The sequence below is a fragment of the Podarcis raffonei genome, chromosome 7 (assembly GCF_027172205.1).
Source record: "Podarcis raffonei isolate rPodRaf1 chromosome 7, rPodRaf1.pri, whole genome shotgun sequence".
Taxonomy (NCBI): Eukaryota; Metazoa; Chordata; class Lepidosauria; order Squamata; family Lacertidae; genus Podarcis; species Podarcis raffonei.
Genome location: NC_070608.1, coordinates 32,281,508 through 32,297,432, shown reverse-complemented (window position 1 = coordinate 32,297,432; position 15,925 = coordinate 32,281,508). Strand labels below are relative to the sequence as shown.

At 38.1% G+C, this 15,925-nt stretch overlaps 1 protein-coding gene across 4 annotated transcripts in view; it reads right to left on the bottom strand.

Moving 5' to 3' along the window:
* Positions 1-456: 456 nt before the first annotated feature.
* The window catches only part of JPH1 (junctophilin 1), a 62,690-nt gene continuing 47,221 nt past the window's right edge, over positions 457-15,925 (bottom strand). The window contains exons 4-6 of one of the 4 annotated variants that reach the window (XM_053395831.1): positions 10,063-10,703; positions 2,930-3,025; positions 457-1,119 (exon numbers count right to left, since the gene is read on the bottom strand). In XM_053395831.1, coding sequence (XP_053251806.1) covers positions 2,945-3,025; positions 10,063-10,703 — 722 coding nt within the window. In that variant the 3' untranslated portion in view covers positions 457-1,119; positions 2,930-2,944. Of the gene's footprint in view, positions 2,743-2,929; positions 3,026-3,497; positions 6,097-10,062; positions 10,704-15,925 lie in introns of those variants that run through there. The other 3 variants (XM_053395830.1, XM_053395833.1, XM_053395832.1) reach the window with 3 other exon arrangements.

Genomic DNA, 15,925 nt, shown 5'->3' with positions numbered 1-15,925 from the left:
ATTTAACACAATTTAAATAGGACATATTAGCAATTTCTGTTTCAAACACCCAGTGGATATTGAGAAGCTTAATAAAACATAAAAGGGTTTATAACTGTAAAACAAATTTGGCATAATTGTATTTCAGGCAAGGTAAATCCTTTGCTTGTCACTGGTTGAATCTCCTTGTAAACTGATATATTCACAGTATTAGGACTGCATTTCATTCCAAACGCATGCTGGAAAGACCTGAAATTTCATTACAGCCATGAGTACTATAGCCAAATAGAACGTTTGACTAGCGTGCTTTTAACAATTATATGGCTTACTGTAATGCTCTCACTCTTTTTGTGCCTCTAGATAAGAAATGGAAATATAGATTAGAAAGGGGTTATTCTATAGAAATAACTCCAAAAGTTGGGGGGGGGGGGAACCACAGGCTTTCAAATATATATAAAGAGAAGACCCATATACACATTAGTAACAATTTCTTTTTATTAGAGCAAATACAGTTAAGAAAACTGTACATTATCCATTTTGGGTTCCAGAATTATAAATAAAGAAGCTCATTAGATAAAGAGTTCATTCACAGCAAGAAATTTTAAATAGACAAAGTGACATATCATTAAGTACATTGGCAGATCAATGAGCTGTCCAAAATGTAGTGTACAGTATACAACCATCTATAAATAGCCTTTTATGTAAAATACAGCTGTGCACATTTTAGAAAAATACCAACAATTTTTGATTGGAGCTTCGTTTTTTAAAAAAGCTTATAAATCATACATATTTATAAATGGAAATAGCATGCTTAAATTTATAAACATTTTCAAAAGCCATGTTCTTTTTTAAATAAACATGTAATAAAATTTAAATGTCAGTTACAAAATTATTTTAAGCAATAACTTAACTGGGGTGAACTGTAGATAAGAAAGTGTGTTTATACAGGACATCAAGGCTTGTTACAATTTTAAAAACCTGAATCTCAATTAAGAAGTAGTTTTCTAAATTTAAAAGTAAAACAAGTTTTCCTTCCTTAACAAACATACAAACACAAGTTGTTAAACGTTTCATTTGCTGCCTTTCTGCTTTCTTCGTGATTTCCACACTGGTCAAAACACAGGATTCTCAAACCCCCTTCTGCAAAAAATGCCACTGTATTACTGCCCTGCTTTGAGCTGTTCCAGGCTATAAAAACCATCCCTTATTCATTTCCATTTTATGGGTTGCCTCTTACAATTGCTAATGTAGTTATGAAGAAAACTCACTATTAAACCATGCAAATAATAATAGTAACATCAAAAATAATTATAATTATAATTTACAAATAGGATAAAACTCCTGTAAAGTATTCTTTTCTCTCAGATAAACCCAAACCCTTTACTTTTTATTTCTAATTAAAATGATGACTTTCAAAATGACCACTCCACGTACAATTTTCCTATAAGTAAACAAGCATGCTTTTGAGTAATATGGAATACAGTAACTACAGCAGGGAGGGGGGGAAATGGATCACATCATCAAACACAGGACTGTAAATCTAGTTAAGACAAAGAATCCAAATGAAAGTTTGAGGCTTAAGTTTTAACTGGCTGAGGTAAGATTACAGACTCATTTTAACAACATTAAAAGGCATCAAACTGATAATCAGTCATTGTTAACAGACTTAAATGCTCTACCTGAATGTATTCAACATGAAGCCTGACCTTTAAAAATAATTATTTATTATGTTAATGAACAGTTTCTATTGTGCAATCAGGCAAGACTGTAAATGCCAGCAAAATTTTGCAATATTGAATTAAGATCCAAACTGCTGTATGGCACACTTATCAAAATATTCTACCTTGCTCATCCAGTACGCCGATACATCCCGATAAATTTCACAGCATAAAAAAACAATTCTGCTTGCCACTGTCACTAGGAAGATATAAATGATGGCTTAAAACACTGTTACATATTGCCTGCTAAGCCTTCGAGGAAGATGATTTTACCAGCTTAGGTAAAAAAAAAAATTGTGAAGAAACTGAGCCTTCTAAGAAAATATCTATACTGCACATATTCTACAGGCTTTGTTTTTCTGAAACAGGTGAAAACTACTGAAGTTTTCCAGGCTGGTCTACATTATTACATTATGGCTGTACAATGATTTTAAATAAATAGTAAATTAACAGAATCATGCATGAGCAAATGAAACACAATCTCCCAGAAAACTGCAAGGAGATTTTAAAAGCAGCAGGTAATGGAATAAGACTGGTGAGTGATGCTGCTAACTATTTCTTCTAATGAGATAGGAGTGAATACTGGAATCGCTTCCACAGCAACAGAATCCTCTGACCACATTCCTCTGGCAGTCGCTTTTCCCATCTCCCCCACCAAAAACATCAGACGGCAAAATAGTAAGGCAGCTGTTAGCTTCCATCATCAAAAGTGCAGCTCTGTACATTTCCAGTTTAGTCACACTCTTTGCTGGAACAGATGGAGTAACCAACGCAAGCTTGTGTGTGTGCACGCTCGTGTGTGAGGGTTTTTTTTCTCCACCTTGCTTGCTTGCTTCAGCTTTCAGAGGACCTCAAAGCCACAAATCCTCAGCAGAGGAACTGCTGCTCAGGCCCCTGGCTGAGTTTTCCAAGTTTCATCTCTCTTGTGTCCCATCCTAATTCCATGCCTCCTTCCCTGTGTCTGAACATGACTCGTGCCATTTAAAAGGCTGATGACACAACTGCCGAGAATTGTGGGCTTACGCCACTAGTTGTCATGACTTCACTGAAGGATCAAAACAGTTATATCATTAAGTAACTATGTTGAATCACATTCAGGCATAGCTAAAATTAAAGTGCCAATAACATTAAACTTTGCAAATAGTAAAGCTTTGTCATTTGAAATGGGAAGGATTAGAACTGAGATTTGGGGGGAGGAGAGAATTTCAGGTGAAACATGAGACCATTCTTACCTTTCCTAATTCCAATCAAGTTAGAAAATGGACAAAAAGAATGGCTAAACCAATATTCAACAGCATTACCAGGACAATCATGATTGAATTAGGACCCTGAAAGTGAAATAAAATGGAGTTTGATTACATTCACAAAAAACAAGATAATGAAATTGTAACCTTGAACATTATGCTGCTTCTAAATTTTGTCATAATAGCAAAAACACAAGATGTGACTCTTTCTTCTTTGTACCCTCTTGCCCTCTTGAAATGTTATTTTGAAAGCAGTAAATTTTGTTCCTGATTCAACACATCTTTAGTGTGATTTCTTGAGACACCCAACTATGTAACATCTTCTAAAATAGGAGAAAGTAAATAAAAGTGTGATTATCATATGGATTGAGCAGTTTTCTTCCTAGAAATCTAGTTATGCAGTGGAAAACAGAGCAACACTAAGGGCTTCAAACAGTGCATAGGTTCTTAGAAGTGCAGGTGAAGATTGAAAAAAAAAGTGGAAGGCTTCAACCCCATTTCACCTTGATATCTATTTGCTATACAAATATTATAAATAATATATTTTGAAGGAAGGTTTTTCTGCCTTCGTGGCAAGTGGAAAAAACAAAACAAAATTCGCTGACATTTGCAAAAGCAAACAAAGATTAGCAAAAGAACTATACTGAAATGTTAGCCCTTGCAATGTCAGTCACACATTCTCCCCTCCCTCATCTGAGCCAGATTATACAAATCCTCTGCAGAGGAACATTTCACTTTGAGATGTTTTGCTGTTAATAGATGTAAAAATGGTAAGAAAGCACAACCAACTTAACCATCACCTCTGCCTGAAATATAGACATCATTTTAATGGTTTCAGTGAAAGTGAAAAGATTATTATAAGCAGGTCATGCTTGGCCCATGAAAAGGTATAAAATTGCTTCTTTTTTTAAAAAATGTATTTCTTCTTGACTTCTCACAATTTAAAATATGTGGGTTTTCCTTTAACACAAAAAAGGAGCATATAGTCATCTATTATCCTAATCTCCTCAAGTGGATCATGAAGAAGTGCTGTTCCTCCACCTTTCAAACAGCTGGAGCAGCGCATTATGTAGAAGGTACTGGAAATGGCATCCTTAGGATGAGTTAGTCTTTTGTGCCTGCAATGCGTAGCACATTGATCTGGGGCCTAACATGAAAAACTCCCATACCACCAACTACCCGTTCTGGAAGGTGGCTGATGGTGGCCCAGAATATCACCACAACAGGCTGCGTTTGGGATGATGCCACACATTACAGCTGTGGCAGTTAATACCTCAGCTCTAAACTGAGGAGAGCAGCCTCTGCTGCGCCATATGCATAATCTCAGAGCAACCTTCAAAGGCACATTTCAATCCCAATATGATCCCAGCATTATTAGGGTGCATTCAGATTTGGGGGATATTGAATTAGTTTTCCTGACTAGCACTTTCTCTTTTTCTAACATTCCTTTCACGCTGCAGTATCTGTTGCATTATGGAACTGCGGCTTTTTGACCAATATACTGGCACGGCAAGCTAAATTCCATTCACAGCAGTGGGTGTGGTGTGGCACAACAACAAACACCATTGGAGACAACTTCACAACTCTTCCACTCTTTCTGCACCTGTTTAGGGAAGTTTTTAATGTTTGATGTTTTAATTGTATTTTTAATATTTTGTTGGAAGCCGCCCAGAGTGGCTGCGGAAACCCAGCCAGATGGGCGGGGTATGTATGTATGTATGTATGTATGTATGTATGTATAAATATCATGTATGCTTCTGTTCCCTCACGACTTATCCATAAAAACAGCAGGGAAGTGATATATGACAGTATGCTACCCAAAATTTTGTCACTTTATGCCTGTGATTTTCTGGGTTAATGGGGCTACAAATGCATTATATCTGGAGCCAATTAACAGCCAAATGATCCTAAACTTGCACTATATTCCACTAGAATTCCAGAAGTATCATGTGAAAGCTCAAATGTAATATGGAAATCAACAGTTAGGAAAATGAAATTAACTACCATGTGAATGCAGCTTTAAATGTTACCATGGAACTAAATTTATGGATTAAGCTCAAATAAAAAGGTTATGCTTTACTGGATTATGAAGAAAGATAAATGGAGAGTTTCAAGGAGTGAGAATGAGAATGAGAGAATGGGACGGGGAACTTTGAGCAATGCCAAAAACCCCGCTCTAAATTGCTTAGGCATTTTGGATTGATCAAAGAAACTGCAGAGAACTTTGCTCCACCCATGGAATTAAAAATGTGACTCTTATTTCTGGCTTTTAAAACATTAATAGTGAGACTTCAAAATGCTTTAGGGTGAAGCGCCATAAATAAGGCCTCACAGCTTTCTACAAGGGCTTAAAATAGAAAAAGGCAAAATTAGTCTCTGCTTTCCATGACTGATTTGAACAGGTGTTAGAAAGAAGCTGTAACAGAAAAGCGTTATGCATGCCCGGAATTGTCCGTACAACTCTTATATAACAGCAAGCTTAAGGCATAAAAAAGGGAAGCATGTAAAATGAAGAAGTAATTAAAAGCAAAAACAAAAAAACAAAGCACATCGCGATATAATACAGTGACATTTTGGCTCACTGTTAGGAGGCAGCATATTAAAAGAAAAAGACGATCAACTATAAAAAGCTAATGTTAGTTTCTGATTAGTCTACTATTATAACTAATAGCAGTTCTTATTTTTCATGCAGGTTTCCCCTATTTATGGAGCACGGGGAAGGGGAGGGCTGTTGCTCATTGATCCCATGGCCAGTCTCCGTTTTCTTTGGCTAAAAGAACATCATGTACCAGGACGAGAAAGATATCCGGCTCCAAACTTGAAAAGCCTCTACCTATGAAAGCAGACAGTATTGGGCTGCATAGACCAGCTGCTTGGCTTGATAGAAGGTAGCCCTGTAACCTAGTGATGTGATTTATTCACATAGTTCTAATTTTTTTGTTTTAGAATCTGTGTATCCCTTATAAACTTATGTAGTAGTTTACCAATATATTGTCATATACACAAAAAATCATTTCAGTACTCCAAGACTTATTCAAAACATTTTCTAGCACTTCTGATTAAGCTGTCAAACCTCATCAGATAGTATCTCCAATAGCTTTGCGGTTCTCATTTCTGCGGAATGATTCACTGGAGGTTCTCTGTTTCTGAAAAGGCTGGGAGAAGAGGTAGAATAAGGAAGGTAATTCCCCCCGCCCCCCAAGGGTTGAAATAGTACTGAAGACAAAAGGAAAATCTGCAAGCAACATTATACAAAACTTCTGTGCCAACTAGACCTTGGTAGCACACAAATCATTTTGGAAATACTTTTGATGCTCAAAATAACTGGAAGCTACACAGGAGATATGCTGAGGACAGAGAGGTTATCTCTTGCTTTGAAATAAGTAAAAAGCAAACTGAGCTACCTCATTTGTAGCACACATTCAATTGTATCCAATGGCGTCTGTGGAAGAGCAGAATACCCTTCTTGCATAATGGCACTAACCTTTCCCTTAATGTTCTCGGCAGCCTCCCCCACCCGCAACTGTGCTCTGGACGAAGGGATGGTAGTGGAATTTGCTAAAAGTCCACTTGCCCATTCTCTCTGAAGTGGTTTGGCTGGCAGTGACTTTCCGCAGAGTTCCCTGATACTTGTTTTTGTTCTTGATTATTTTTTTTAATATGATGACATTTATTCCAATATAATTCAGTCAGCTACCATCATCAACATTTTAACTTAACTGGGTACTGCTAAAATGCGTATTCATTTTAACTTCTGTCTCACCGAGGTGCTAATGTTACTCATTAACCACCAATAATTGTTTTATTTTTAGACTTTCATTTTTTTGCCCTCTGTGACACAGCAAAACTGCATACAGAAGGAACAGTCACCGTCTTACAGCTTCATGTGAATCTATAATAACTAGTAACCAAAAATGAGATTTTCTTGCATTTTGTGAACATTAAAATATAAGCCTGATGCACATTTTTTTTGTAATAATATTATTACTTTACTATAACATTATAATAAACTGTTAAATTTTCTATCATCCTGTTTATACTTATTGTTTTTTCATTATTAATCATTGTAGAAATACAATCTGCGTCAATATATATATATGTATATTTCTGGGCAAAGTGTGTGAGTGGGTTGAAGGGGTAATCATAAGCACACCCTTTGGGCTGTGGTGGGTTGTGTGTGCGTGTGGAATCAAAAACACACAGTGTCGGTCGCTATATTGGTGGAGGACAGGTGTTTCACTTGGCAAAATCCAAACCAACAATCAAGGAAATTCATTCACTTGACAAAGAATCAATTGCATCCTTATCTGGATATTTGGGAGACTCTCTGGAACAGAACTCAAAGAGCAGAAGAACTGTCAATGTTTTTGCTAACTCAGTAACTAAGGCCACATTTCACCACCATCATGTTAAACTGGTATCACTTCTGTATTTATGTGTATTTTTTATCTACACAAATGTTGCAGCAAATTATTTTAAATATTTCTAGACTGCCTTTTAGGGCAAAGCCCTTGTGAGGCAACTTACATGTAAGAAAACAATCATCTGTGAAATGACCATCAAGTTAATATTTCTCTTTTCTTTTCCCTCTTATGCTTCTAAATATTAGCTGTAGTTTGGTTTGGTGTCTTTTTACTGTGCCCTGAAAACCAGTTTTACACGATCTGCCGTCCTAGGATGACAACTCATGAACTCGCTTTAGCCACAGATTTCTTTGCACATTCAAAAAGTTAATCCAAAATTTCAGGAAGGTGAAGGAGTCAATCATCTCTGATATAGCCTTTGGATTATTCTCTCACATCCTGAAATAAAGGTTTCTTCAATTGTTGCACAGTACAAACCCCATGTTGGCTACAAAAGGATGCACTGTAAGGGAGCTACAGTCTATCTCAGATTCTTTTCTACAGCACCCATGCATGCTTAGAAACATACATTTCTCCAGTTCACACATTGTATTTTAAAGGTGTGAAATATTTGATGGGTACATATAAAAATATAACATGAGAAGCTGCCTTAGCAGTTCTGTGAAAGACAAGAAATTTATAATCTTTGATGGGTAAGTTCTCATTTACAGCATAAACATAGCAATGTATGAATGAACCAAGGTAGTCAGCAAGGGTGTGAGTGTGTGAAAAACCCAATGAATCTTTGCTCATGAAAACAGAAGTTGTTTTCACTGGATAACACCCCTAAAATGATAGCCAGTAAATCTTGAATGGGGAAACAATCTCTAGTTTTGATTTATGGGCACAATCTGCTGTTAAAGAGAACTATTTAGTAAAATGAAGCCAATCCCCAGTGCTGAATGCAAACAATGCCAGTGAAACACTGGCATAGCACCAGCTAATGTAATTCCAATTTAAAGTGTGAAGCAGATTCCTCCCTCCCCACGTTGCCCATAAAACTGGTGTTGAATTGCCAATATGGCCATGTTTATCAGTGATAATAAAATTAGTATTTGTTCAGCAGTCCATGTTGCATTAGGTGCCCTTCCTTAGGTGAAATCTCAAGAAGCCTCTTATCTGTGACTTTATTCCACACTGCTGCCAAAGCATTCAAAAGCTTGTCACTATGTGAGTGGGGTCAACCACACACAGATCCTTCCCATCCAGCTGTCACCCTTAATTTTAACCAGGTGGCAACTGCATGGGACAAACCCATGTGAGTGATAAGCCTTACAGCACATGGGCAGACCCATTAGTGGCAGTGTGTGATGGAGTCATGGGTAAGGCGCTTTCGTGCTGCTGCTGCAATGTCTGAAGGACATGTTAGTAATATGAAGAAGTAACTCAGTGATTTTAGGACATTCGCAGGTGGCAGACCTCCAGTGAGTCCTAAGTATTGCAGACACAGTAGTGGCAAAGGAAAAAAGAAATACTTACTAGTTCACTAGGTTTAGAAATGGTGGTGGTGGGGTTGCCAGTACTGTCACTGAGCAATCTATGCTGATCTTGCAGCAATCAAAATGGGGATTACATTAAACCGCAACCAGTCTGCAGGTATCAGGTGTGCTGTTAGAGCAGGAATTTGCAAGTATATCTGAATGGGGTACTTAGAAGCTGCCCAGTGACCTTGATATTGTAGGTTCTTCCATCTTAGGAAGACTTCTAAAGCATATTCAGAACTTAGAAGCCCTCTTCAGGCTTCAGTGAAGCCAAGCTGTGTGAACATGGGGCTTGCAGGTGTGCTCTGACCCCCTTCTACAGTTTAAGACCCCATGCAGACTTTTGGGTGCCTGAATAGGGTTAATGTGTGTATGAAAAGTAAAAGCCTTTCAGTGAAAGAGTCACCATTGACTTTATCAGTATTATTGAAGTGTGGTGAAAGAAAGAGAGAATTCCGTACACACTGCTTGCTTTCATCCCTGCCAAATATTTTATGAGCATATTTTACATAGATATTAATTTGATGTGAACGTTGAGAAAAATGTGAGCACTGAGATCAAACTGATTGATGTTGTTAATTTTATAAATGTCCCTGCTGCGAAACTGATTTATCCTGAGTACCTTTTCAACTTCCATAAAGGTAAAGGGACCCCTGGCCGTTAAGTCCAGTCATGGACGACTCTGGGGTTGTGGCGCTCATCTCACTTTACTGGCCAAGGGAGCTGGCGTTTTGTCCACAGACAGCTTCCGGGTCATGTGGCCAGCATGACTAAGCCGCTTCTGGTGAAACCAGAGCAGTGCATGGAAACGCTGTTTACCTTCCCACCGGAGCGGTACCTATTTATCTACTTGCACTTTGACGTGCTTTTGAACTGCTAGGCTGGCAGGAACTAAATGCATAGGGCACCTTGAATGCGAGGAGTGTATTTTAATATCGTATTTCCATGGGGAAAAGGTTTATGCTCAGTTAGGATTGCAGAGTCCAGTCCTAAAGAACAGGAATCCAGAAAGGGTTCTAGTTAGGCTTCAAATTAACTGCTTCTCATTTGTACCCTTGAAGGTGAGAGAATTCTGATGGAGATGTAAACTAAACTGAAAACAGAAAACATAGCAGGCAAATACCACCAAATATACTGAGTATGCCTGGCCGCTCAGAGGGCGACTCATCTAAACAGAAATATCTTACATGGTTTCTGGCCTATGCCCAGACTTGAACTCTCAATGCCCAGTACCTACCATACTGACTTCTCTCTCCACTGAAGAATAGAAGTCATTATTTGCGGGATTCTTTGGTGCAACAGATTCAGGCTTCTTTAATGATTCTTTGGCATCTAACTGAATCCCAGATTTGTTGGGGCTTGGCTTCTGAGCTGATGCTACTAGTGCAAGTGCTGAAGATGATGGGTTGGCATGGTCCTCGTCTTCCCCGAGCTCAAATGGGTACCTTGCTGGATTCGGTTTCACGTAATAGCCATGGTAATGATCATGCAACTCCCCATTCTCTGTGTGGGTAGGATTGTTGCGGGGTGACAACTTTGGCTGGGGCTTTACCATCATATCCTCCTTCACAGGTGCTTTCGAATAAAGAGGTTTGTTGACCACAGGTGTCACATTTTCACTAGGTAAATTCTTTTTTTCTTGGATTAGTCTGACCTCAGAGGAGGAGTTTTGCTTTTTGCCTTGTTTTGCAGGGGAAGGCTCAGCAGAGGGGAGGGGGCTTTGCCTTGGGCTCTCTTCCGGGGTCCCAGGAGGTGTAGTGCCTTTTCGATAAAAGTGAGGAGATTCTTTTGGTGTAGGTGCTTTTTCCTGAGCTTTTTCTTCAGGGTTTTCCTTAACATCTGCACCTTCTTGAAATCGCTGCTTGATATAATCAGGACCTAAATTTAACAGTGACAAAAGCAATTAAACTTGAGCACTTGTATCAAGCTACTGAAACAAAAATAAGGAGATCAATAACATTTTCCATCTAACAGACTTATAGTTTTTACTCTCTTTTGATGTTGTGGGATATTTTTCTTTTGGATTAATCGCTTTTACAATTTTTTTTGAAGAAATAAAATCATAAATACTAGTGGTTTTCTTTTTATGCCCTTCTTTAAGCTAAAACATAGGAAAAGCTTTCATTAGTACTGTATTTACAGATGCAGCTTTCAAATGCTGCTGCTTCCTTGTTTTGTGTTCTTTGTCAACAAATGCGCTTGGAAACGTTTCATCAGAAATTGCATTTTGAAATCAAATCAGTGAGCAAGACATCAGAGAAACCCAGGACTCTGCTCCCATTTCCACCCCAGAAAAAGAAATGTGGACACAAGTTCTGATATGACACTTTCTTTTCTACATCCTGATTTCAAAAAGTAAGCCCATGTATACCAAAATTAAAACAGGAGATTGAGTTGAGGGCAACCTGAAACAGAACTGTGGCAAAATGCCCAGTGTTTTTACACTGCAAGTTTTCACCACTTGAAAGCATTGTTTATGGTAACATGTGCAAGTTTCAAAGTCAGTTCTTCCCGAAGTAGCTTCCAGGGTCAAGCAGCTTCATTTCTGGCATTACTACTATTTATTTGAATTTCCTTCTTGTCTGCATCTTTCCAGTACTGAAGTACCAAGTAACCCATGCAGAGCCAGTAGATGCAGGCAAAGAAGAGGGCTATCACCTTGCTTCTCCATGTCTTGCGTTTGCATACACAGCCTAAAATAGCATTAGCACTTTTGTGGCTGTATCACATTTCAAATACATGGGCTGAGCCTGCAGTGTTTGCCAGTTCACTTCAATGGGCGTAGGATCACGTCTCTCATCTAATTTGCTGACTCCTATCACCTCTAAGTTTGTTTCACAGTATTACGCTTGATCAAGTTTCTTCCTTCCATTTGATTATTATCTCTTTCTCTTTTGCTTTTTGGCAGTTTTAACTCAGATTGAGCAACATTTACTCCAATTTTCTACCACCGGCTTGCAAGAAAAAGGACCTAAGTGAACCCTTTCTCCAAAGGAGACTTTACTAGTACCATTTGTACTTCTCTATCCCTCTTTGGGCTTTTCGTCTTATCATCACTGACGGTTGGTGAAAACCACAATCGAATTTCAATTTTTATATCAACCTTTTGCTACATATGTCTGCCATGCATTTTTTTAACACATTTTTATTTTGGTTTTTAAACAAATACAAATTCTGCCATGCATTCTCAATAAACAACAACAACAATTCATTTTTTTCATTTCCTATGCATCTACCATAGCCTGATTCTTCTAAAGTTTCTAGAAGCCCTATCTTAAACAACCAGCATAATTTTAGAAGGGAAAGCTGCAGAATTAGTCTCTAGACCTAAAGACTTATGAACAGTATAATAATTTCCAGCACACAGCCCTGAAATTCAACAGTTGTGGAACATAGGTCAGAGCCATCACTGAAAAAGCCCTGGCCCTGGTGGAGGATAGTCTGGCTTCCTTAGGGCCCGGGACCTTTAAGCTGTTATTATTCATGGACCTTAGGATCCTCTGTGGGACATACCATGAATGAAATCCTCAGTGTTTCATTTAATATTTATTTGTTTACATTCATTAGGCATAGGAAATTGGAGGCTGCCTTATACTGAGTCAGACTCCCAGGTCCATCTAGCCCAGTACTGTCAACACTGACTGGCAGCAGTTCTCCAGGGGGATTCAGGAAGGAGACACTCTCATTCCTACCTGGAGAGGCTGAGGATTGAATCTTAAACCTGCTGCAAACAAAGCACGTGCTCTACCCCTGAGCTATGGCCACAATGACCTGGTCCTCAAGGTTAGGTTACATTTTCATATGTTTATATATCACTCCTCAGTGATTATTTACATAGAGTTCACCCTCCCCCCAATGAACACACAATAACATCAATAAAACAACAGATTAAAAACTACTGCAGCAGAAGAGTTGCTCATCAAATAAAAAAGGCCTGCTAAAATGAAAAATCACCTTTCGGTGCCAAAAATACATTATTGTAGGTGCCAGACAGGCTTCCTGGGGAGATAATTCCCATAAACAGGAAAGAATGCTGAGAGAATGCAAAGGCACTATAACTGTATACCAGCTCTGTCTCATCACATAACCTAAAAGCATATTGAGAAAAACAAATACAGAAATAAATCCTAACTATGCAAAGGAAAATTCTGGGAATCACAATTAAAATGGTGTTCTTAAAACAAATTAATATAACACGAAAACCCTCTTCACAGACAGAGTTTGTAAGCAAGGTTCCTAGTTAGGACAAATATTTATGGCAGCTATAAATATATATTTATAATAAAGACAATGAATGTGTCTGGCAATACTCCATGCAGAAGCCTCTAATTACTCATCTCCTGAGCATTTTAAAGGGCCAGTATAAGAAAGGATAGAAAAGTGCTGGCAACTTGTTTTCAATTGCGTGTTACGATGCTTAATGCTTTCCCTAGAGATGTAGCTTTTGAAAAAACACACAACTTGCCTCCAGAGTTTCATAGAAAAGACTAAAGAAAACTAGAATGCGCTGTTCCTTGAAAGGCTCAGAATCCAAGAAGAGAATTGATGTTGTTTAAAACTGCACTCTTTCAAAGGGCACATTATTTTTTATGAGAAGCCGGAGAGACGTATTTTTTGAATGCAATTATCAGACAGCATTTTCAAGAAACTGAACATGCCCATGGCATTGTGTGTTAAAGGACAGTGAGACATTAGGAGCCTCAATGTACACAAACCATTGGAGAATAGGACTTTGTATCAAAACACGGTTGGCCCATGTAGCTTAGTATTGTCTCAGTACTGACTGATAGCGACACTGTGCTGAGGATTGAACTGCAAAACCTTTGTGTGCAGTCACTCCTCCCCACATTTAGTTCACATGCACTGACATTTTTATGGCTAGCTTAGTGTTGTCATATGTTCGGATTTTCCCGGACATTAGTGGGATTTCAGTGGCGGAAGTGACATCTGGGGGGAATTTCCAAAAAGTGGCGTTTCATCCGGGATTTTCTCCTAAGTAAAGGTCAACAGATTTTCACTTCTTGAAATATGGCAATCCTAGCTAGTTTACTGTGACAACTCAGTGAGCTCTTTGCTACTGTGTCGATTCCACATCTTGCCCCTAGAATACACCTGATGTGCCTGTATATTTATTATCACATAGCACGTATGAAGTTTATATATTTTTTCTAATGATTCAAATAGCTGAGTAAAAAAAATAAGTAACTCCCTCTTGCTCACTTTAGTTATGCAACATTTTCTGACATTCAGTAAAAAGATTACAACAGTAAAAATATGACGAACTACTGCAAGGATGGCATAAGCAACAAACAGTTGTATAGCTGTAAAAATTAGACCAATAAATATTTTTTTACTCATAATATCTGGCAGAGATTCCTTATATTCAGTTTTAGTGTAAGAACTGACACAGTTTTAGTGTAAGAACTGACACATTTGTTTCATAGGTAATATTTTCAGCCAATGAGCTAACTGATGTTGGTACTTTGAAAACTGGGGAGACTGTTTTAATTTCAGTATATATGGACTCTTTAAGTGGATTGCGCTCACTTGCATTCAAGGGAAAAAAGACGCTCAAATAAGGCAAGATGCTAGCTGTCTTCAGTTTCTTTTCTTTCCATAAAAAACCCCACAGTCTTGTGGAGTTCCTATGTGCAGATGTGGTACTCATTAAAGGACAGATTGCTTGCTTTTCATGCTAAGCATTTCTAGTCAAGAAAAGGGTAAAATTACATTTCCCCACAATATTGTCTTTCAGGACAATTTGACACAACAAGAGACTGTTGCCTAGCTACAGTCAGGAAGTGCAGAGAGCTGCCATGGCTAGAAATGGGAACTGTCAGATTTTTGTGCTGATGTCACAAGTGAAGAGCAGGTTGATGGGTAAGGTGTGATGTGTATTTAAGCTTCAGGGCAGCTCAATCCATCCAGCAAACCTACTGCGTCCCTCTGACTTGGAAAAAAATATGAAGGCTTGGACTATGCTTACCTACATGGAAGATGTAGGTTCTGGCTTCTAGCTCTAGCTTACTAGCATTCAGCTGCCTAAGGTCTAAACTAGGCAATATGGCAAGGTTCCATGATCAAATCTACTATTCCTTCTAGCAGCTTCACTCCCATAGTACCAATTTGTCAGCATATGCTCACACATTTCCACTATCTCATCTAGTTTTGTCCTAAGGTCTATGACTGGCAGGGAGGACTGAGGCTATCTGATGCATCACTGAATTTTTGTAGCACCTATCAGCAAGCTTTGGAGCTATTACAATCTAACTGACTTAGGAAACAGAAACAACTGGGAAATGGTTATCTGTGGATAACAACTTTGAAATTCTTTTCTTTCTTCTGAAACATTTAAAATTCCAATTTTAAAAAACTTTTTTATTTGCCAGGTACTTAAGGCTGGGTGTTTTGTTTTTGTTTTTGGTAAATAAGAATGTTAAACAGGCGACATCATTTATGCTAATGTTACATCAGAAATGTTTTAAGCTACATATTATTATATCAGAGTGGATCTTAGCTGGCTCTAGAAAAGGTGAAAACATATTTCAAACTTCTAACATGAAGAAAGTAAGCACCTATCTATAAATAAGTAACATAGCAAGGGCTTTAAATTACAAGAGCTTTACAGTGGCATTACTACAGGCTCATATATCTTCTTGTGTAGAAATGCCGATATACATTCAGACAGCTGGTGTAGAATTCGGAATGAGGGCTCCAGTTCAAGTCTCAGGTCAGTTATAGACTCACTGGCCTTAGACAAACTATCTCTCAACCTCATGCTGCATTACCCTAGTATGAAGATGATATTGCTCAATAATATGGGTCCAAAGTAATGTCCTTTTAAAAACGATTTCATGATGGAACAGATATGGAAACCTTACACTGTATTAGCTTGTTCTCTTTCAGATAATGCAACACCTCAAACATGCATAAACTTAGACAGAACAGTCCTCTGAGGACATGGTAAGTATCTTGCTTAATATCTGGATTAAGGAGCTGAATATGAATCAGGACCCAAGAATATATGCTAAAGGTCACATGAACCTTTCAGGCAGATATTCTGTAGAACATGTCATTTCTTTCCTTTCCATGTTAGCCTT